General features: G+C 36.5%; 1 protein-coding gene across 2 annotated transcripts; it reads right to left on the bottom strand.

The window, feature by feature from the left end:
- Window positions 1-206: 206 nt before the first annotated feature.
- Window positions 207-21,419, bottom strand: LOC140877137 (protein transport protein SEC24 B-like). Of its 2 annotated transcripts, none has more exons than XM_073280663.1 (26): window positions 21,273-21,419; window positions 21,136-21,161; window positions 20,101-21,010; window positions 18,370-18,582; window positions 18,102-18,176; window positions 17,863-17,961; window positions 16,768-16,879; window positions 16,282-16,409; window positions 14,343-14,480; window positions 13,792-13,872; window positions 13,445-13,522; window positions 13,125-13,217; window positions 10,702-10,756; window positions 8,820-8,896; window positions 6,499-6,570; window positions 6,295-6,378; window positions 5,985-6,104; window positions 5,831-5,899; window positions 4,807-4,884; window positions 4,462-4,600; window positions 4,006-4,170; window positions 2,100-2,245; window positions 1,841-2,020; window positions 1,288-1,376; window positions 1,175-1,206; window positions 207-597 (listed from the first exon to the last, which is right to left on the bottom strand). In XM_073280663.1, the coding sequence occupies exons 3-26, from the start codon at window positions 20,908-20,910 to the stop codon at window positions 485-487; spliced, it is 3,246 nt and encodes a 1,081-aa protein (XP_073136764.1). In that variant the 5' UTR covers window positions 20,911-21,010; window positions 21,136-21,161; window positions 21,273-21,419; the 3' UTR covers window positions 207-484. The 2 variants fall into 2 exon arrangements, with proteins under 2 accessions (XP_073136764.1, XP_073136765.1); XM_073280664.1 differs by having other exon boundaries at window positions 14,361-14,480.
- Window positions 21,420-21,692: the final 273 nt, after the last annotated feature.

Raw genomic sequence — 21,692 nt, 5'->3', positions numbered from 1 at the left:
TTAAGCGAGACTTAATCAAACTTTTTAGAATACTAGATAAAATACATACACACACTACTTCCGTGAAGATCATAAGATTGCTGAAAACCCTTTTAGTTTATTTGAAATTTTGATTACACATACCCCTAAAACACATGTATGGACAAAGAAAATAGACTCAAAATTTGAAAACACATGGATTCATGTGCTCAAGATTTGAACAAATCATATTGGTTGGTATTAACAACATACAATACAGCAAGTGGAAAAGCCAGTTTTGCATTAAAAATCAAAATACATTTGTAACCAGATAGAACTTCCTATAACAAAAGCAAATTTAGTTCTTAAACATCTATCAACTTCTACTTCGACTGTAAACTATACCTCAAAATCGTGATGATTAACTACTCTGAATCTAAAATACAACATATGATTGATCCTCAATAATACATTGCAAAACAAATGTGATAAATGATAAATAGTGATGGGAAATAAATATTAACCATCAGATATTTGTCATTTTACTTTGAATTTGACGGTGGATGTGTACTAGGTATTCGACGTAAGAAAGCGTGCCCAGATTCTTGTCTTCCACCATGTATGAGAAAAACATCATCCCTGCAAATAAAATTAAAAAAAAGAAGAAACAACACACTTTTTAACTTATACGATTCACAGCAGGTCTTAGTTCTTATGGGGTTGGAGCAGTTGGTATGCACCAGTGTTTCAGTCAGGATTCTGCTGGTGCTCTATCTTTTGACCAAGTTCGGTTCAAGTAAGAACTACTCGAAAAGCTGATTGAGTTTAGTTTGAGCACATATAAGTTAAAAAGCTTGAGCACTAATTGAGCTATTCAAAGTTTGTGTTCGTCATATTTATGATATAGTTCAGACTACTATCATGACCCTAGTTCTTCAATTAATTACATATTTGACAGCTAAAATTTAAAAACCTGACAGCAATCTAGCCATTTTCGTCTATTTCTAAGATCTTCAAGCCTTCAGAGTACGATCTCATGCAACTAAAACAGTGTCTAACCCATCGAGTTCGATTACTCGATTTGCAAGTCACTCTTCTACAATAAACGCTATACTCATTCTGGACTTAGGGTCATGAGTACCCGTAGGTGTAGTGAGTGGGGTATGACAAATAAGAAGTCTGATTTGTTGATGGTGGAAAATGATAAGCCACTGACCTGATGGATCACCTTTTCTACACAACTTCAAGCTGCAAGAAAGTAAAATTGTGAACGAGAAGCAAACCAAAGAATATTCTTTCCAATAAGCAACGGTAAAGAATGATTCTAACCGCAGGTATGAACATCGCTGACGCCTTATTTCATTTAGTACAGCATTAACCTTCTTTGACAGTGGATTGTCAAGCTGCTGCAGCACAAACTAGAAGAAAGGAAGATTTACTCAGCCAAATTTTGGATAAGCAGGAAAATTGATGCATCAATTTACTCTGTATTCAACACAGATGGAATATAGATTCTACGGGTGTAAGAATGAAACAAGTGGATGATCTCCATTACCATATAAGTTGATAAAAATCGAAGCATTGCGTTCAGGACATACTATTGTGACAATTTACTCAAGGGGAATTCCCGAAATTAGACATCTTGATCAGGAAAATAACCAAATACATGTTTCCAAAGTGCAGATAACAAAAGATTAGTTTAAAATCTTGTGTGCATGGTGCTCATTACAAAGGTTCTGTACCGCTTCTACACCAATTCAATGTTCGGCATGTGTCTGAAATACTGATTGGGTGTTCAAACCATCTAGCAAGTGCAGCAAAAAATATAGCACGGACTACTGCAAAACATTGGGAAAATAGCCGGTGTACAAGTAAACAATACCTGACTAGAAATGTCCTCAATAGATGTGATGCCAAACAACTTTTGCAAAATATTTGGCTGAACAGAGTTGCCAACATATATTAAACACTCTTCACCGTTCTCCAAAAGATATACTCCCTCATCAGAGATATGCTCACTAGAGAGTGGAACAGAGGTAGGAATAACGATATTATCCGACTCCTGACCATTTGGAAATATGTAATGAGATCAGGGGCACACCATGAAACCAATAATGACACCCAAATATTGAACTCCCTACCTTCTCATCGAGGTCATGAAGGACTATCATCCTGGGGTAAACCAACGGGATTGCCAAACGAGCAGCTAAAGGGGAAACATAACCAATCCAAAAGGACCTGTCATCAATTCTTCCATCAGTGCGTAATCCGCTGCTTTTGAGTAACGCTGAAGAACAGAAAGCAATCAAATCATCAAAACATGCTACATATGATAAGAGAAAATATTCCAATGACTTGAAGATTTCAGCATCATAAAAATCAGATGATCATACATATAAGGTAGAAAGAGTCAAAGTTACTTTCATTTTCACCCAATGCGTAAAAACTATAAAGACTTTGGGGGACTTTTTATGGGGTGGAGGCGTCGGGGAGTATCATTGTCACCAAGTGGCTTGGGACCAAGTTTGTAGACCTAAAGAGCCTGGGGGTTTGGGCATTGGTAGTATTTGTTTGAGAAATAAAGCTTAATCATGAAAGTGGTGGTGGAGGTTTTCTAGGGAAAACAATTCGCTATGGTGTAAGATTATTGTAAGCAAATACGCCTTGCAGGACAATGGGTGGGATGCGGGTCTAGCTAAAAATGCTTCTTTCAGGAGGCCTTGGAAATTCACTCCAGGATTTATCCGGCTTTTCTTCAGTCCGTGAGGGATGTGGTCAAAGGGGGTAAGAGGATTAGATTCTGGGAGGATCATTGGTGAGGGGCTTCTTCTTTTCAGGACCTTTTCCCTTTTTTGTACCAGATTTCAGGGATTCGTAATCAGCCAAGATCCTTTTTCATTTCTTCAGTTTTCTCTTCCGGTCTCACTTCTTGGGATTTGCATTTTCGTAGGGTTCTTAAGGATGAGGAAATGAATGAGTTGACTGTGTTGTTAGGATTTTTGGAGAGAGTGTCTTTGGTTCAGGGTGCAGCAGATTATAGATCTTGGGTGTTGGATTCTTCAGGTACCTTTTCAGTTAAATCTTTTTTCGTGTCTTTTTTCCCACCTTCTCCTTTTGCGCTTTTTCAAGTCATTTAGAAGATGCTGATTCCTTCTAAGGTTAAAGTGTTCTAGTGGACTGCTGCTTTTGGCAAACTTCCGACTTCGGAGGTGTTGCAGAGGAGGAATCCCTCGTGTTATCTCGGTCCTAGTTGGTGTGCATTATGCAGGCAGGATTTGGAGACTCGGGATCATTTACTTTTACATTGTCCTTTGTCAGCTCGTTTTGGGGCAACGCTTTGGTAGAGTTGGTCTAGTTTGTGTCGTGCCTAAATCTAGTTGGGATTTATTTGAAATGGGTCTAGGACAAGATTTGGAAAGGGTAGTTCATTGCATTTGCTAGTCTGTTTGGTTGGAGAGAAACGAGAGATTTTTGAAGATCAAGAAGACTCAGGGGAAGGTTGCTGGGACAAGATTAAGTTTAAGGCTCTTTGTTGGCTTCAGTCGACTGCGGACTTTAAATATTCTTCGGTGTCAAATGTCTATAGGGATTGGAGTCTTATTTTTGAGTTAGCAGTTTGCATTACTAGTTTTTGGTCGATTCTCGTGTTGACATCTGGTCCACCTTTGTAATTATCTCTCTCATTTATAATTAACAATAATGAGTTTCCTATAAAAATAAAAATAAAAAAGAGTATAAGGAGACTTGTCAGAAAATAATCGACAAATTTTTATTAGACTTTCAATTTTTTGATGTCAAAGTAAGATAAGTATAGATATGCACAGAGGTTCATTAACACTAACCAAGCAGCTTTTAATTTATGCACACTTACTTTCATCTGCTCTCGTTGTCTGTATAGTATAATCCCATGATAAATTTAAAAAATATACATTTAAGGCAAAAATGAATTATATTCAATGATTAACAAAGGTGATAGACACGTTTCATCCCTTTCAAAAACTAGGGATTCATTGCATTCCCATGTTCTTGCATTAGCAGGAAACTTACCCAGAACATATAGAGGCAACAGTTTGAGTGCTTCGGGTAAAATGAGTTGTCCAGAAGAGGATACTGTAGCACAAAACTTGCGATAGGAGTATAAAATGTTGATGCAAATATTTGTAGCTTGATCTCTGACTTGTGCAAGAGGTGCCGAAGGAATTTCATTAGCCGCTGTCAGATGAAAAAAAAATCAGGGCAGCAGCATCGTTATCGTACAGAAGAAAGGGTAAAGATTTAGGCTATGTAATGTCTATGCACCAGAAACTTTGAATATATAGTACAGATCATTGCAATGATCAATTAATCGAACTAATGAGGGATAATTTAGATTTGAAAGACGTCATGCCAAATCATTATGTCACAGATGCATTCAAGTAATGGAGACCACACTACCTGAAACACTCATAATCCTCAAGAGAGCACATATTCACTGAAGTCCAAAAAATCTTACTAACAAGCTACCTTGCTTCAACATGCATGTGAAATGTGTGTCCAAGTCAGCAGAGCGAAACAGGCTACTCAGCATATTGGTGCAAGGCAGAGACAAAGTCGAAACTCGGATTCTTCTTTCGCCATACACAGTGGAGTAAAGTAGAGCACACTGGACAACACAAACATACAAAGTGACTTGATGATGTACACTTCACAGAGGGAGGGGGAGGGGGAGGGGGAGAGGGAGAGGGAGAGGGAGAGGGAGCATAACAAATCTTGTTATCCAGATGATAATAGATTCATAACAAATCAGGAAAATTAGGTGCCCAGTCAAAGCCGAAATCACAAGGGAAGGGCAGAGGATTGAAGTTAAACCTGAAAAGCACACTCTGAGCCTTCCTGCAACTTATCAACGTGCTTTAGCGATACCATTATCGTTTTGTCACAGTCAATCTGCCAAAAATGAAGCTTGGTGAGGAAACCATTGTCTGTTCCAAGCCAACAAAATGCGGAAAGGGAAAATGTCCAACGGTAACAAAGAATTCATTTCCGTGATAGAGCAATTGTACTTACAAAAGGAACTTGAGAATTAAGGACAGATAAGAACATCATGCAAATGTTGCATTGAAAAGATTAAAGATGGCAATCAAATGTAGAGAACAGTGTGTGTTTGCAACTATTGTACACTTGGATGGTTATAAACAATTTGTAAGCAATATTCACAGAATGATCTAAATGGCATAAACAATAGAAAGAAGTAGAAACTCAGAAACCCTTCTATCATTTCAAGATTAGTGGATCTCATGCTTACTAAAGTGAAATTCAAAGGACTGGATCCAACAAGTTAATGTCAGAAACCTTCTTTCGCAGCTTCAAACATCACCTACATATCCCATGCTTTAATTAATTTCCAGGCATAAATGTGTCAACGACTAATATTACTAAACAAGTTCAGCCTTCAGGATACTGTGCTTTTTTAAAATCTAAACTGAAGGACTTCCTCACCGACTATAGAAGGAAAAATATTTATGATTACTCTGATTTTGAATAAAATTAATTCTTCACTTCAACAAATAAAACAATGCAAGAAACTTAGAGTAGGCATGGGAAAATATGAATATTTCTCACCAGCAAGGAAAAGCCAATCGTAAACTTGAAAGGATACATGGATTTTATTGTTGAGTTACTGAATTTCTATAATGGCATTCAATAAAACAATTTGTGATCTATAATCAAGGCAACTGTTCGAGGTAATGTCTACAAGGACTAGCTATTTGTAGTCAAAAGTTAGCGGTGAGAATAAAAACATGTTATTGCTAAAACCCAAAAACATGCTTTTAATCAACATCAGGATCAGAATTTAAAAGGACATTTGAGCGACAGAGAGAGAGAGACATACAGCAGGTAAATCAACATCTGTTGGTAGGCGCTTGCAGTAATTTCCATAATATTCTTGAACTTGAATACCCTTTGCAGAAAATAGAACTTTCAGTCATCTGCTAAACATTAGCCATTCTCCAAAGAAATTATGTTCTTTATAATGGCAATCTCACCTGGCTGCATCTAACACGCATTACTGCCTCAGAGCCTTGGGGCCTCTTGACATTCCACCGAAGGTCATTGTACAGCTTTGCAGGATCAGAAAGAGTGGAGAAAGGATAATAATAGTACACCTGGAGACAAAATTGAGTCAGTAAAATTTACAGCTCCAGAAATTATGCAACTCAAACATTCAAGCCACATAACTAAATGATTTTAGAGAGGAATCAATTTCAAACCTGTCGATGATACAGATATAAGACTTTCAAACAAATAATGGTAGCTCGTGAAACTATACTGAATAGAAAGCCTTTTCATAATTACCTGACCTCCGGTAGTCCTTGAAACCACAGAAAGGGAGGCGATATCCACATATGTTTGTGATGTAATGAACAAGTCAACACAAACCTGAAAGTATTTCGAAATTGAAGATAGCAAGAAACTAATTTCAATTGATCCCAATGTCAAATTTGAAAATGATTAAATAAGCAAAATCATTGATTATTGAGACAAAACATTAAAATGCACCTGATGCTCAGCAAATTCAATTGCCATAGTCTTCATGATTTTGTCCATCGGTTGGAGTAATTTGTGAGCCTCCTGGAATTCAATAATGGATGCAATTAGAGAAGTCAAACAATTGATATCTAGGAGAACCAAAATGTCAATCATTATTCCCCATTAAAGAGATGAAGAAACAATGCTGAACAACAAAGCAAGGCTTAAGAAATAGACAGTGAAGTTAATTTCACATCTAATTGCAAGAAGCTAAAATTCTAATGGAACAGCTGTCACTTAATGAGTGTACCCAAAGGATGATCAAAATCATTTATGCATCAATTACAACATTCATTTGAAGACAAATAATGACATTTATCTACAGAATCATAGAGTTATGGAGCACCTCAGTATATGGTTCAGATCCTTACAAAATATATTCAGATAGTTTTTAATTAACATGTCAAACCTTTGCTTCAAGAAACTTTTTCCTTAATAAGAAACGAAAATAAAATTATATTAATAAGAGAGAATTACAAAATAACAAGAAGATCTGAACATAATAACAGCTTATAAAACTCCAATCCCTATATAAATCAGAAACCAAAAATAACTTAAAATCCTCGTGCCTCCCAATCCAACTAGGTGCCCTATATTTTATCTTATCTCAGCACTCTTCCCGCGACTCTACCAAATCGTCAAAAACCTTCTTATTCCTTTTCAACCACACTGACTGACCAACAAACACAATGAACGACAACTGTCCAAAAACTCACCCCCCCCATACCTAGATCACGACCAACATCTGCGGCAAAAAATCCTTCGTCGACCTTGGAGTCACCCAAACCAAACCCAGCTCCTCCAATGCTTTTACCTTTGCTTCAAGAAATTGATTTAAGGGTACCTTCTCAATGAACAAAAAGTGCTAAAACCCTTTTCTACATGAGATGCATTATTCCTAAGTTGGTGGACAGAAACTAGAAATTGAATCAATTAACTGTACTCCATTAGGATGACATGAAATAAAAACTTGTTAGCATTGAATCCGAATTTATTACTCATAGTTTTGAAGAATGGAAGGTAGAAAATATTCAAATATCTTATATTTCTTGTAAATTATTCTACATAATCAATTACGGATATTTGATAGGATAGGATAGAATAGGATAGAATCAATTAGAATAAGAGGTAGTGTTTGCAATCTCTAAAAATAAGTGATTATGGATTTTTTCTTTACAAATTTGTCAAGAAAAAATCCATAATGACTTATTTTTTTTGTTAAGAAAAAATCAACAATCACTTATTTTTAGAGATTGCAAACACTAAGTTATTTTGCCAGAATAGTTTTCTTTCTCTATTTATCTCTTCGTTGTAATTATAAATTGAGTGTCTTGGTTCATTAATAAAATAACATTGAAAGTATTTTCTCTTTCATCTTATTTTTTATGGACCATTGAATTTGTTATGATATTTTTTTACATAAGATATAGAGAAACCCGGCTACTTTTGTCAGTACCCAAAAAGAAGGTGAACTGAAAATAGCACTATGATATTACATTAGACTCAATGGCGATAAAAAAATAATAAAATAACTGCTTCCATGCAAATGAAAGGCGGAGTAAAAAAAGATTGTCAAAAGACTGTTAAAGCTTACACAAGCAATTCTAAATTCATGGTTTCATACTTCATTAGAAAAGAGAAGACACCGCAAATGAAACGAAGTATATGCACACAACAAAAATGTAAATAAATCGTCACAAGACAAAAGAGTGTTGTGTTATAGACATCTCATTTTTGGGATACCATTTGTAATGTCCCACTGTATCAAGACGAGTCTTTCCAGCGTGCTTATGTCCTAACTCACACGCACCATGGGAGACTTCCCAGAGGGTCACCCGTCCGAGATCTTTTCAGGAGCTCATCACATAAGAACTCCAAAGTTAAGCGTGCTTGACTTGGGGCAATTTTATGATGGGTGACCCCCTGGGAAGCCTCCCATTGTGCGTGTGAGTGAGGAGATAAGCAGGCTGGAAAAACTCGTCTTGATACAGTGAGGATAGTCGTCGAATTTGGGGCATTACAGTTGGTATCAGAGCCCGGGTTCCACCGTTATGTGTTGGACGGCCCATAATTGACCTCACCCGTCCCATAGTTGGCCACCCGTTAATATCTCCACGCTCCAGTCGTTTCATTTCTGGGCGTGAGAGGGGTGTGTTGGTGTCTTAGTTTGTGTCCCACATCGGTTGGCTAAATAGCCTGGGAGCCCTTAATATATACAAGGGCAAACCTTCCCTCTTGAGCTAGCTTTTGAGGTGAGTTAGGTCCAAGTCAATTTCTAACAGAATGCATACCTTCTCCCCAGCTACTACACAAGTTCCGCCTTCAGCTTCTCTGGACGCAAGGGAACCAATGCCAATTGACGGCAAGACTGTAACATCATAAATCATCAACACAATAGCAATATAATTAGTATTTGGGAATCATACTTAAATATCAAATAGGTAAACCCCTGAAAAAGTACATCAAATTATGGGTTGGATTGTATCAAATTATGATGCGTGTGAAAATGAAAAACAGAACCAAGGACTATAGTTTTAAAACTTCCATGAAAATAAAAGCATGAAAAATCGCTAAAATTTCATGATTAAGAAAAACGAATAATCATGACCAATGCACAAAAATGAATATTTCTCAAGTAGAAGGCTTGGATTCTAGCATCATATGGTATGAAAATAGAAGGGGGTGAATTACTAATGCATACGTGTATATCGTTATTATCATCGCTCTGACAATCGCAGATTAAACTCGAAGAGTGAAGAAAACTTCAGGCAAAAAAAGGGGGAAACGCGAAAAAACACAAGTTTTTAGATACAATTTTACGCTAATTTTTATTTTTTTTAATATAAATTTAACTTTTAACTTTTAAATAATCCATATTTGATAATACACAATTTTAAAAAATACTAAGGCTGTGTTTGGTGTGCCGGATAGCCTAAGGATTAGGCAATAGTCCTTCGTTTGTCTCGTTTTTAGCATATGGGTGGATAACAAAGGGCCCGTGATTATTTTTGTGTCTCGGCTGGAAAAAGACGGAAAATTAAACCCACTTGAAAGCAGGTATTCTGAATCCTAAATGCTACAGTATTCGGGAGAAGAAAGAAATTTTACCAATTTGTCCCTTGCCCTAATATACCCCATATTCTAGCTTCGCACCGCCAAAACACAAGAAGAAGACTTTTGCGGCGACGAAGGAAGAACTTAGTACGTGCTCGCCTACTACAGATCTGGCCTGAAATATTCATCTTCTGTTAGGTAAGTCGAGTGTTCCTAGGCTGATGTACGACGATTGTAACAAGTTCAAAAAAAATTGTTGCAACTTCACAAATTATTAACAACGGTTAAGGTGATTTTTGCTTTATCCCTGAATTTCTATGCACTCAAAGATCTTGAGCACTCCATTTTTTCTGGAATGAAACTTCACAAAATTCCTAGAATGATGGTGTGTCTTTTTTTTCCCCGTAGTATTTAGACGATTCTTGCTCGAACCAAGATTAATTATTTGATTTTTTTTTGTTGTAGTAGTTTTTTGGGTAATTTATAAAAAAATCTCTTTCAATTTATATGTTACTGGATCTTTGGTGGAAAGAAGCTAATGCATACGGCTGTGGAAAGAGATTTGGTGGATGCGTTTTTATTTTACCTGGTAATTTTTAGTTGAAAGCAGGGGTATTTTGGTAAGATCATAATACGTACACTTTTTTATCCTTCAAATAAAAAACGTACCAAACAGATTTAATTTTTATCATCATGTATAATTATCTTTACAAAACCACAAAATAATCCACCACCTAACATATCCTTTAATTATCCTATCTCACCTACCAAACGGGCCCTAAAGGAATTGGAATAAAACCTGCCTCAAACCTCCCTTTCTTCGTGACTGAGAGCAACACTTCACTCAACGGCAATTGGAAAAAGTTTTCCTCATCATAACTTATGATTTTGAGACTTTTATGTTGTTGAGAACTTGAAACTTTATGCATTTATTCTTAAATTTTGTGTGTTTATGTGTCATTTAAACTTATTGTAATTCAATTAAAATTTTAATAAATACCAAAAACACCTTTTTCACACTTAATCCCGTACTAAACCCACTTAAACTTGTAATGCTTAAAGTTTGACCGCGCCCCTACACGCTTTTTAGAAGGTTATTAAAAACAATATTCGGCTTACCTGATTGGAAAACAAGAAGTTTGCCACCAGTGCTTTTCACAGCCAGGAACGCGCTCTGTATGCAAGAAAAGTACAAGACATGCACAAGGCCATCAACCAATTTATAAATCATGAGCAATTTCTTCACATTAAAAGAAAAATGTCTCCTATAGATTTATTAAGAATGAAATATGATCAAACAAGTACTACAAGTGTTCTGTGCCTTATTTTGATTCTTCCGCCTTATGGACTCCCATCACAATTATGATCCACCAGGAATAAGTTCCAATTTGTATTGTGATATCTTCCCCCGAAATTCTTTGGTATAAAGGAAATTTTAGCATTGCTTGGTCACACAAAAGACGGTAGCCCACTTTGTAGGATTTTGTATAAGTATGTCCACTACAAGGTGAAGTATATGCTTTAAGCTCAAATAAAAAAAAACTAAAACTTGAATTATATTTTTATCTTGGCTGCAATTACACATATTAAACACAAATTTATTCAAACTCCTGCGTGGACCAATTCATTGGGAGCTGGCCTAGAACTGTCAGAACGGGCTGGCGGGGCAGGCCAGCCCGCAACCTGCCATTAGGCTGGGCGGGGCGGCCCGCTATACAGGCGGGTGGGAATTTCCCAACCCAGCCCAACCCACTCTGGGCCGCGGGTCAGGCGGGCCAACCCACCAAAATTTTAAAAAAATAAAAATAATAAAAAAAATTCCAAAAACAAAATTATTATTTGAGATTGAAAAAAATAATAAATGTCACAATTAAACAAATCATATAAAATTTGATGTTAACTATTATATTTTGGATAAAAAATACATTTCCAAATAATATGAATAATATAAATAGATATTTAACCATAAAAAATAATAATGTAAGATATTAAAAATATTACAAATACTAGTTTTAAAATTTTAAAATCACATTTGTAATAATAAGTGTTTTTATGTCCATAATTTTTAAAAAAATAATTTTTTTTTAAAACTGTGGCGGGCCAGCCCACCGGCCCGTTTGGGTTGGCCCGTTTAGGCCCGCCTCCAAACGGCTAGTAAAACCCTAACCAAACCCGCCAATTTTTCATGGCGGGGCGGGCTGGTCCGACGGGCCCGACCCGTTTTGCGGCTGAGCTGCTCCACCTACTTCTGATTGTTTCATGAGCTTCACTTTTGTTTACCTAAAAAATTCAACATCGACAATAATGTTACTCTACATAGGTTTGAAAGGCTTAACAACACTCCAAATTTCTTGGTCATGAAAAGGTCACTCTCTGCCTGGTCGATGCTACATTTTGCTCATCTCATCATGTAACAACTCTTCCACATTACATATGGCTGCTTCATGCTATTTCCGTTGAATAGTAAGGTGAATCGGAGGGCTTCAAAAACATGTGATGAGGATAATGAGCTAGTGAGAAAACTCAATTGGGATTTATGATAGTGCAAGTGGGTAAATTGCTTCAGCTCACCAAAACCACAACTTGAGTTTTCAAATCATGGATTGGTAAATTATTAACCGGTCAAATTGACTGGGTGTTGACTTGAAAGCAGACCAGACTGAAACTAGTGTGAAGTCGGCTGCTTTTTTTACTCTCAACTCCCCTTTCATTCCAACCAAAATACAAAAATGTTCCAAGTCTGAAAGAAAAACAGAAAAAGGCAAAAGACCAAAACTCAAATCTAATGCAATATCAGGGAATAAATAAGTTCTGACAAACAAGAACAAAGTCAGGCCACAACCTCCCAACTTAACTATATCACTAATCATGGGGCAGAATTTTCGTCTAGGTGGCCCAAATCACGAGGGGACAAAGGATCATGACTTGTTTAGTGATGGGTAGCCATGTTAAGCAAAGGCCAAAGAACCTATAATTGCCTGCATCCAACAGAAGTGCTGGAGGCGGGATTGCACACAGAGGAGGAGAATATTAGATACTCAAATTTATCAAGTGAAAGCAATGTGGAACGACAACAAAAAACGCAATAAAGAGGGCAGGTGCTAAGCTGAAAAATCCCTCAAAACCGTGGGCCTAATTTTCTTGCTGGAATCGCACATTGTTCCAATTTTCATTGTTTTGTGAAGGACAGCTTAAAATTTAGGATGAAAGAAATAAAAAAACTAAAAAAAAATTTAAAAATAAGAGGTTGTTTTTCTTTGGCTGCCGGCCCAATGATTACAAGCTGATGCCGTGGTTAAGGTATTAGAATACATGGACGAAAAAAAAATGTTTTTCGCTTTTATAATGAAACAAAAAATACTGCATATTTACATAGGAACATTATCCTGGCACTAGGAAAAAGTACGTAATTTATGAACTTTCACAATCAACTAAATAGTACAGATTTTCATGATTGACCAAATATGCATCTTACTCATTTTGGGATTTATTCACTTTCCGACATTACAAATTCACACATATAAACAGACGTTGTCACATACCTTTACTGCAGCACCAAAAGCTGAATCAGCGGTTCTATTATTCTGAAACATCATAGGAATGTTATCCAGTAATATCTCTAAATGTTGACGGCACTGCATTTATTAAAATGTTATTAAAATCATTTCAAAAATTTTAAACAAAACTAAAAACATTAATACCCAGGTCCTAGTTGCTAGCAGCCACTAACTTTCAAAAGCCATGATTATACAGCAGATTAACATGGGAAAATAAAAAAGGAAAGCAATCAAGGAAAATAGGAATTTGATCTCAATAAAACTGCATTCAACACATATAAATGAAGTGAAAAATGACAGCCAACCTCAGCAAGTTGAACGACAACGTCACTCCCAAGAGGAGTATAGACATCTTGTATGTCAGGGACTACAAGCATTAATGGCTGCAATTAAATAGGAAAAAAATAGTAAGTGTACAGTATTCCTGGTAGCTGCTTAAAGAGAAGCAAACACAAGACATTTTTAGCCCATTTATAAAGTGATCAACACAAAAAGCCTATGGGATTGGCTATCAGAAGCATTAAAAATAATTACAAGCATGAAAGGACAAAGTTAAAAGTATTATAACCCCTGTAAAAAAGGCATAAAATGAATTTGAGACAAACCAGCATATCCAATCTATGAAAGAAATACTAATTAACTCTGCACCTACCTGCTGCAAAGCATGCTTTAGATTGTAAAAATGGATGGTAGAGTCAAATGTAGCAATACCCACAAGCGTTCGAGGACCATCCTGAAAGGAAAATATTATCATTAACAAACCAGCAAACCTTCCTCTAACTGCGTAGCAGTAATCTTCAGAGGGCAGCAACTTCCAGCTTGCAAGAAAATTAAATAATGACTGAGCATGGGATCCATGGTTATCAGACAAGAAGTCTAAAAAATGTATTTATGGTGCTATATCTCTGACTCTCACATAATTCTTTACAGAGCTTTCCTAATAATATTAGAGAAAAATAGGTAAATATTATTTATTGGAAGAAAGGAATTTCAAACATTCAAAAAAATATTATGAGCAGTACATAAGAGGCAGTATAACATGTCTAATCCTAAGCTAAGAAATCAGTTATTTTCCTGAAATTGCAACCGTGTTAGGTTTATACAAGCTTTACCACACTAGTCGCTTTTAATGAAAAGATTAAAAGCAGGAATTTAATACAAGTTTGATGTGCAGTGCTAAAGGAAAGTTTAATGCATAAATATATCCAAACTTGAGCTCACGGGAAGATCAATTAGAACTTGGTTGATTGCACTGCAAGCTGCTGCAGTTGCACCAGTTTGTATGGCGTTCATGGAGACATCGATAAGGAAGAAAAATACAGCGGGCATAGGATCTCGCACCTGAAATCAGATACATATACGTGAAACCATTGCATCTTAAGGTAGCAATATAATATTTTATGCATCTAATATAATATATTGATTCCCAACATTAAGAGGAGCATTTGGGATAGATATTCACAATGAGAAATTTTAAAGCATCTTTTATAAGAATCATATTTTATCATGGAAGCATTTATGATACTTTTAATAACCTTTAAGGTTGTCTGCTAAACGGATCTTTTCCATCTTTTGTTTTTATAGGAAACTCGAATATATATATATATATAGAAGTTTTAAGCTGCCCAACAATTCCTGCTCACCTCGTCTCCAACCACTAAAACCCGATACCGGATTTTAGTTGTTTTTTTTTATTTTTCGCACCACTAAAACCCGGGTTAGTGGTCGGGGACGAGTTGGGCATCATTGGTTGGGCATCTGAAAATTTCTATATATATATATATATATATATAATTTTGATCCCCTGCACCCTAGGTGCAGGAAAACTGTGTGCGACCACGGTGCAAAAAAAAAAACAAAAACCACTAAAACCCACTGCCGGGTTTTAGTGATCGCACACAGTTTTCCTACACCCTAGGGTGCAGGGGATCGGATCTGTATATATATATATATATATATATATATATATATATATATTAAAATGGTAGATGATTACAATTGTGGACCAGAGGTCAACACACTACCAAAAACTAACACCTCAAAAAGCTAACTCAATAATGCTCCAATCCCTATACACGTCTGACACCAAAAAAGATTTAAAGTCTGCAGACGACTGAAGCCATGAAGGAACCCTAAACCTAATCTTGTCCCAGCAGTCTACAACTGAGTCTTCTATGTCTTAAAAAATCCTCTTGTTTCTCCGCAACCACACGGACCAAAAAATGCAATGAGCTACCGTATTCCAGAAAATCCTCCCTTTCCTTCCCAAAACTCGTCCTAGGTCAAGCTCACACAAATCCCAAATATTTTTGGCGCAACCCACACCAGGTTCAACTCAACAAGGGGTTACTCCAAAGCGAGTGGACAAAAGGACAATGTGAAAGCAGATGATCCTGATACTCCGAATCCTGCTTACATAAATGATAAAACACACCAAGTCTGGGACCGAGAGGACACACGGGATTCCTTCTCTGCATCGCTTCCGAAGTCGAGAGTTTACCAAGAGCAGCAGTCCACGAGAACACTATAACCTTAGAAGGAATCGGCGTCTTCCAAATGACATAAAAAAGTGGAAACAAAGGTAATGATAACGCTGGGAAAAAGACTCAAGAAAAGACTTAACTGAAAGGGAACCAAAGAATCCAACACCCTAGATCTATGATCTTCAATCCTTTGAACCAGAGAAACTCTCTCCAAGAAACCCAACAACACAGTCAACTCGTTAATTCCCTCATCCTTAAGAGCCTTTCATAAATGCAAATCTCAAGAATACAACTCGGGGGACAAAGGTGAAGAAACGAAGAAGAAAAATGGCTGATTACGAGCCACCAAAATCTGAGAAAAATCCCAAATAAAAGGATTCTTTCCATCACAACACTATGAAATGCCGACCCTTATTTTACATAAATTAAATTCCACGGATCCACTTTTACGACTCCAGAGATTACAGCCACTTGATGAGTCTAGTCTTAGGAAGCCTCATGAAAAGCTTACTATCAATATCAGATTAGCTTTTTGATCCTAGTGCCAAACTTGTTTCTTTGCCCTAGTCTATGGGTAGATTCCAAACTACAAGTTCTTCCTTTATCATCTTCCCTATCATATCTCTTGAAAATCCGAATCAAGGTCATGTGTTACAAACCATGAATTCTTTAGAAGCAACGAACTCAACAGTCCCTCTGCAAAGCTCAGGCCTTTCATCAGCATCTCTGCGCCTTCCATCTGGACCTAAGTTGCAAAAATAGTCACGAGGAGTTTCATCCGTAAAACCTGCAATAGAAAGGTAAGAAGTGCAGCCCAATAAGTACGGTGTCTGATGCATCCGCAGAAGTTGAAAATAGAATTTTGCTTTTATGATACCTAGGACAAAAATACAATATAAAACCACCACACACAATCTCATAAAAGAGAACTGAGTCTGCCATCCAGCATAAAAAATCAGAGCATATGGATTGTACAAAGCTTGAACATCTATGTCATTTTCAGATTTAATATGCTTCATACTCTCCACGGAAAAATGAGGACACCCCAAGGATATATAACTTTATGAAGTACAAAGATATACCAAAACAAAAATGTGATAACCTGCTTGTTACAGCAGAACTTTAAACAAAAGGGTCATTCTTACCGCAGAAGTTGCAAATGAAACGTCTGCCTTGGTCAACAAACTTCATGAAAGGATTAATGTAACCTTTGCAACGAGAACATCGAATAGGACCAGTTTCACCAAAATCAACAATCTAGCACACATGACAGTTCACATGAAAAAATTCAACAGCTTATTGGTCAAGTGAATGAGACCACCAGGTTAAGAAGGATAACCAATTTATTGCAAGAAGGCTAATAAGTGTATGGAATAAACCTGTTACAGTTATTCCCTCCTTCCTCAGTTGAATGACCCTATTCTTTCAGGAGTCCACAAAATAGTGTTCCATTTCATAAAATAACAGTATATTTTTCAAGAGTACTCTCACCTAAAGGTACTTTGTGGGACTCACACTAAAGGTACTTACTATGTAGGGTAAAATTAGCAAACACGTAAAAGTTGAAAATAAAAGTATATTTTTCAAGAGTACCCTCACCTAAAGGTACTTTTACTTGGTGGGACTAACACAAAAGTTACTTTGTATGGTAAAATTAGCAAATAGATAAATGTTGCATTTCAACCCTCATTTAAACTTACTGATTCAAAGGAAGGTATCAACTGTGACCAATGACTCATCTTCCTATAAAGATAACTTTTCAAATTAATTTGTGAGAACCTTTTACAAATTCCCGTTGTTCACTCAAATGCCCTAAAAAACTTAATCATTCATAATCCATATGGTTTCAGTTCCAATTAGGTATACTATTTTCAGAAAGACCATGGAAGGTGAAACACTGAAACCAAATGTCAATTTTAAGCACGTTGATTGTAGAAAAAAGCAAATTTACCTCCTCGATAAAACATTCAACTATAAGTTTGAGTAGTGATGGTCTTTTAATAATATACAAAAACCGGGCAGGTAAAAATGAGTTCTAGTTCCCTCAAAAAAAAAAATGGGTTCAAGTACCAAAGAACACGAACAAGAACAAAAAACTGGAGTCATGTAAAATTTAACTAGGGATCTGGTGCTGTTATGATAGCAAACGTCTTTGTATGATGAGAAATTAAGGAATCTTAACATTTATGATAACAGAACCAAAAGAAAAAAAACAAGAAATAAAAATAATTTCAGATTACCTGGATGGGCTCCTCAGATGGATGTGGAAGAGCTAAAGGCTGAACCAACAAAGCTAACTGCATACCAGAAGTTGACAATAGGTCTGCGGTGCAAGGAATCTAATAAAACCAACAAAAGCTCCATATGTTATTCATAATAGCAAATCAATGGACAAAGTTGCAACTAAATGGCCAACGCTAAAAATAAGACACAAGTAAAAGGGGTTCTGAATTTAAAAGAATGATATGATACACTTCACCTGATATATGGTACACCTAATGTAGCGAGGACTGCAATTCCCAGCATCTTTGACAATATAATCACCAGTTGCAGGCTTGACAAAACATAAATAATCAGAGCATATGATAAAAATGGAATATCACAAGTGAATATTTTGCCCATTTGATGGTTTGAGCAAAATGTCTACTTGAAACGCAAATTGCAAGAAATTTCTATAAACTAAGAATTTCCAATAAAATAAATACAACTAGTACTTCAATTTTCTGATAGATGACTAGCATAATTACCGGAGGAGGATTTGCCTGATTATTCCGACGGGTCTCATGCAGAATCACAGTAGAAGTTGGAGTAAGGTGGGGAATTTGGTCGGGATCAATTCTTGATTGTGGTGTATGACTCAAAGCCATGGTTTGATTTGGAAGTGGAGATAGGCCAGGCGCCACCCCAAACATCTGCTGTTGTTGCATAGTGCCAGTAATGGGAGGGGGTGAAACCACCAACTACATCAACATGAGTGTAATCAAAGTTGTAATATCTGACAGCTCACTTCAAAAAATAAAGTGATCTTGTAAAGTTGCATCATTAAATGGCTGGGAAAAACAACGATATTTTTGTAGTTTAAATTTATAATAATTGATTGGGAGTATTTTGACAATTTTTAAAATTAACCACGAAACAGGAAAAGAACAAGGGAAAAGAAATGATAAAGGAAAAATTTTTGTAAAAAGAAAAAGAAAAAAAAGGGGGAAAAATGAATGGTAAAGTTGTAATACTTTTGTTGGTCTCATACGTTGTGCCTTAATATATAGGTATAGATAATAGAGTGATAAAGAAATGAAAGATGAGGATAATCACTGTTTTATGATTAAATAAGTATTGTTTGGTATGATTTTAATATGTAGGATTGAAATTTTGTTATGTGATGACCAAAACATCCTTATAATTTGTTTAAATTTATCCTTTTGTTCAAACTTAGAAAATTGCTAATTCCAGCACATCAGATTTGTGTCCAGATCTGTGTGCTTATAATTAATGTTATTATTCTTTAAAAAAATATAACTATTGATAGGGGCGATTAGGTTTTTTCGACTATTAATTCGAGAAGGGGACAAATTATCACAACTCTGTTGAGGGATGCTTAATCCGAGTGCACAGTGAACTAGTATCAGGCCCAGTGATTTGACACGTGTGGCATTGAGTGATTATTTAACAATAAGGCAGTTATCATCCATACCAGCTTAGGATCAATTGGAATACAATCGTGGTCCAAAATTCACCCAAAAGGATCAAAAAATCTGGCAAAAGCTTAGCCACTTATCTGCAACACTAATTGCAAGCTCGAACTGTAAATCTGTTATTCTTTCAACAGTGAATCTGATTTCAGAACCAGCAAATTAACCAGAACTTGCAAGCCAAATTCCTAGTTTGAGCTCACAAACATGATCATTAACTAAGACTTGTGAGTGGAGCTCGTGAACTCAAACTAAGTTCAAGTTCAAACTTCTTTATCTTGAGCTCTTAACTCGTTAACATTTCTAGCGGAGGCAATATGATTAAGTTGTTCTAACTAGAAATTTCTTCCTCATTTAGAACTAATAGGTTCTGCTTCCATTGTTTTTGAAGATCTCACAAGAAATCATAGTCAAGCTCCAATTCCAACCCAAAAGATCTCACATCCAAATTCATCACATAACATGTAATTAACCATGGAAAACATCTGCAAGGAAGCAAGATTGCCCACTAGACAAACATCATATGAACAAAAAATTATCTAAAAATCTGCGCAATCAACTAAACTAAATGGTGAGGAAATAAATTCACAGTCACATATAATACGTCTATTGGGGCCGAGTACGTTTCCCTGACAAGCAATTATTTGGTCATCATTTGCTATAACCTATACGAATAGACAAGCCAGAACCATGGCAAAAGTAAGAACTATGAACCAGTAACAAACAATGCATTCATGGATTACAAGTAAAACAGTGTAGAAAGAACTGCAGAATTCAAAATTTCACCTGCTGTGTTTGTGATGGCCAAGTTTGCATCCCATAAGGAAATCCCGGAGCTTGAACAATTCCTTGAACTGGTGCTGAAAATGGTGACGAACCCGATGATGTTGGCACGTTTGGTGGAGCTGAAAAAGGTGGTGGTGGTCGTCTCATAGCAGATGTTGTACCAGCAGGTGGAGTGCCAAAGCTGGGACGCATTTGTGGAGGCTGAGGAGATGGTCCAGAGGACAGCATTGTCGGTGACTGTGGAAGTACAACTTCTGACCTTGGCATACTGCTACACGTGGCAAGAGGGAGTGGGGATCCACCTGTAATCTGACCTGGCATAAATGCCAGTGGTACATTCCCATGTGCGCCAGAAATGCTAGGACCTGATGTCAGAGGGGACAAAGGCAGAGGTCCTTGCCGAGGACCAATCCCAGAAGAAGTGGAAACAGCAGGTGCACTGGTAGAAGATGGTAATGCCCCAGGAGGGGAAGGTCTTGATGCAAAGAGAGGAGGCTGAGCTACAGATGGTGGGCCAATGGGTCTAGCGGACACCGTATTTGGAGGTACTGTATTTTGACGAGGACCGTTCGGAGGGGCAGGGCCTCTCGGAAGCGCACCTGATGGGGGCATTGCTGGTCGGTTTCCAGCAGAAGGCGGGGTCTGTTGGCGAAATGGTATGTTGTGAGGTCTAGAGATGCCACCACCAATATTACTTGAATGCTGCTGATTTTGATGATTGATTTGTAAATTTTGCATGTTATTAGCCAGTATATCCAGATTAAGGTTTGGAGGGAAATTGCCCTGAGAAGGTTCCCCAGGAGTTTCCATGAGCTCTGACTGTGATCAGAATCCTTAGTATTCAAAAGCTGGAGTCTTTAAGAAACCACCTTATTTAACTTCACCCCAATTAAACCCAATCCACTCCAAACTACAAAGTGAACAGAAAATTAATCGAGAATCAATCTAAAAATGATGTTGACAAAATTCACATAAAAACTGAATAATTAAGAATATATAAGAAAGCCCCAAATTTTGATCCGCCACAGAACTTACCTATCAAAATCCGGCTACAATTCGATCTGAGAAAACCATTAATAATGAACCAATCAACAATTGCATTAGAAGGCTAAACCCAACAATCCAAACAAAAGAACATCAACAACTTCGGCAGGAATTAGAATCTAAAATACCCGAATCCTCCACCACAGCTCCGGGGAGAAAGGGCCACAATTGATTCATCTGCATGGATCGAAGCTCAGTGAGTTCAGAGAAAGAGAAAGGCGTGAGATTTATGTTCGACGTAAAAATTAATTCTTAAACAAAAATGTATTAATTGACATAAAAATGTATTAAATTTTATATTATAAAAAAAGAAATCGTATTCGTTGTTCGAAAGGATTATAAATATTAATTATTACAAACATACACGTATATGTATATAACAACTGATAAATTATATATTTAAAATTAATATATATTAAAAAATATTTATAAATGTATAATAAAACGTTATTTTTATCTTTATCTATGTTATAATATTATCATTTATGTGAATAAAATTATAATTCATCAATAAATCAGAATATACGAAACTAAAATATAATTTATTG

Source organism: Henckelia pumila, chromosome 2 (assembly GCF_033568475.1).
Source record: "Henckelia pumila isolate YLH828 chromosome 2, ASM3356847v2, whole genome shotgun sequence".
In the NCBI taxonomy this organism is placed as follows: Eukaryota; Viridiplantae; Streptophyta; class Magnoliopsida; order Lamiales; family Gesneriaceae; genus Henckelia; species Henckelia pumila.
This window is presented reverse-complemented; position numbering and strand designations above follow the sequence as displayed.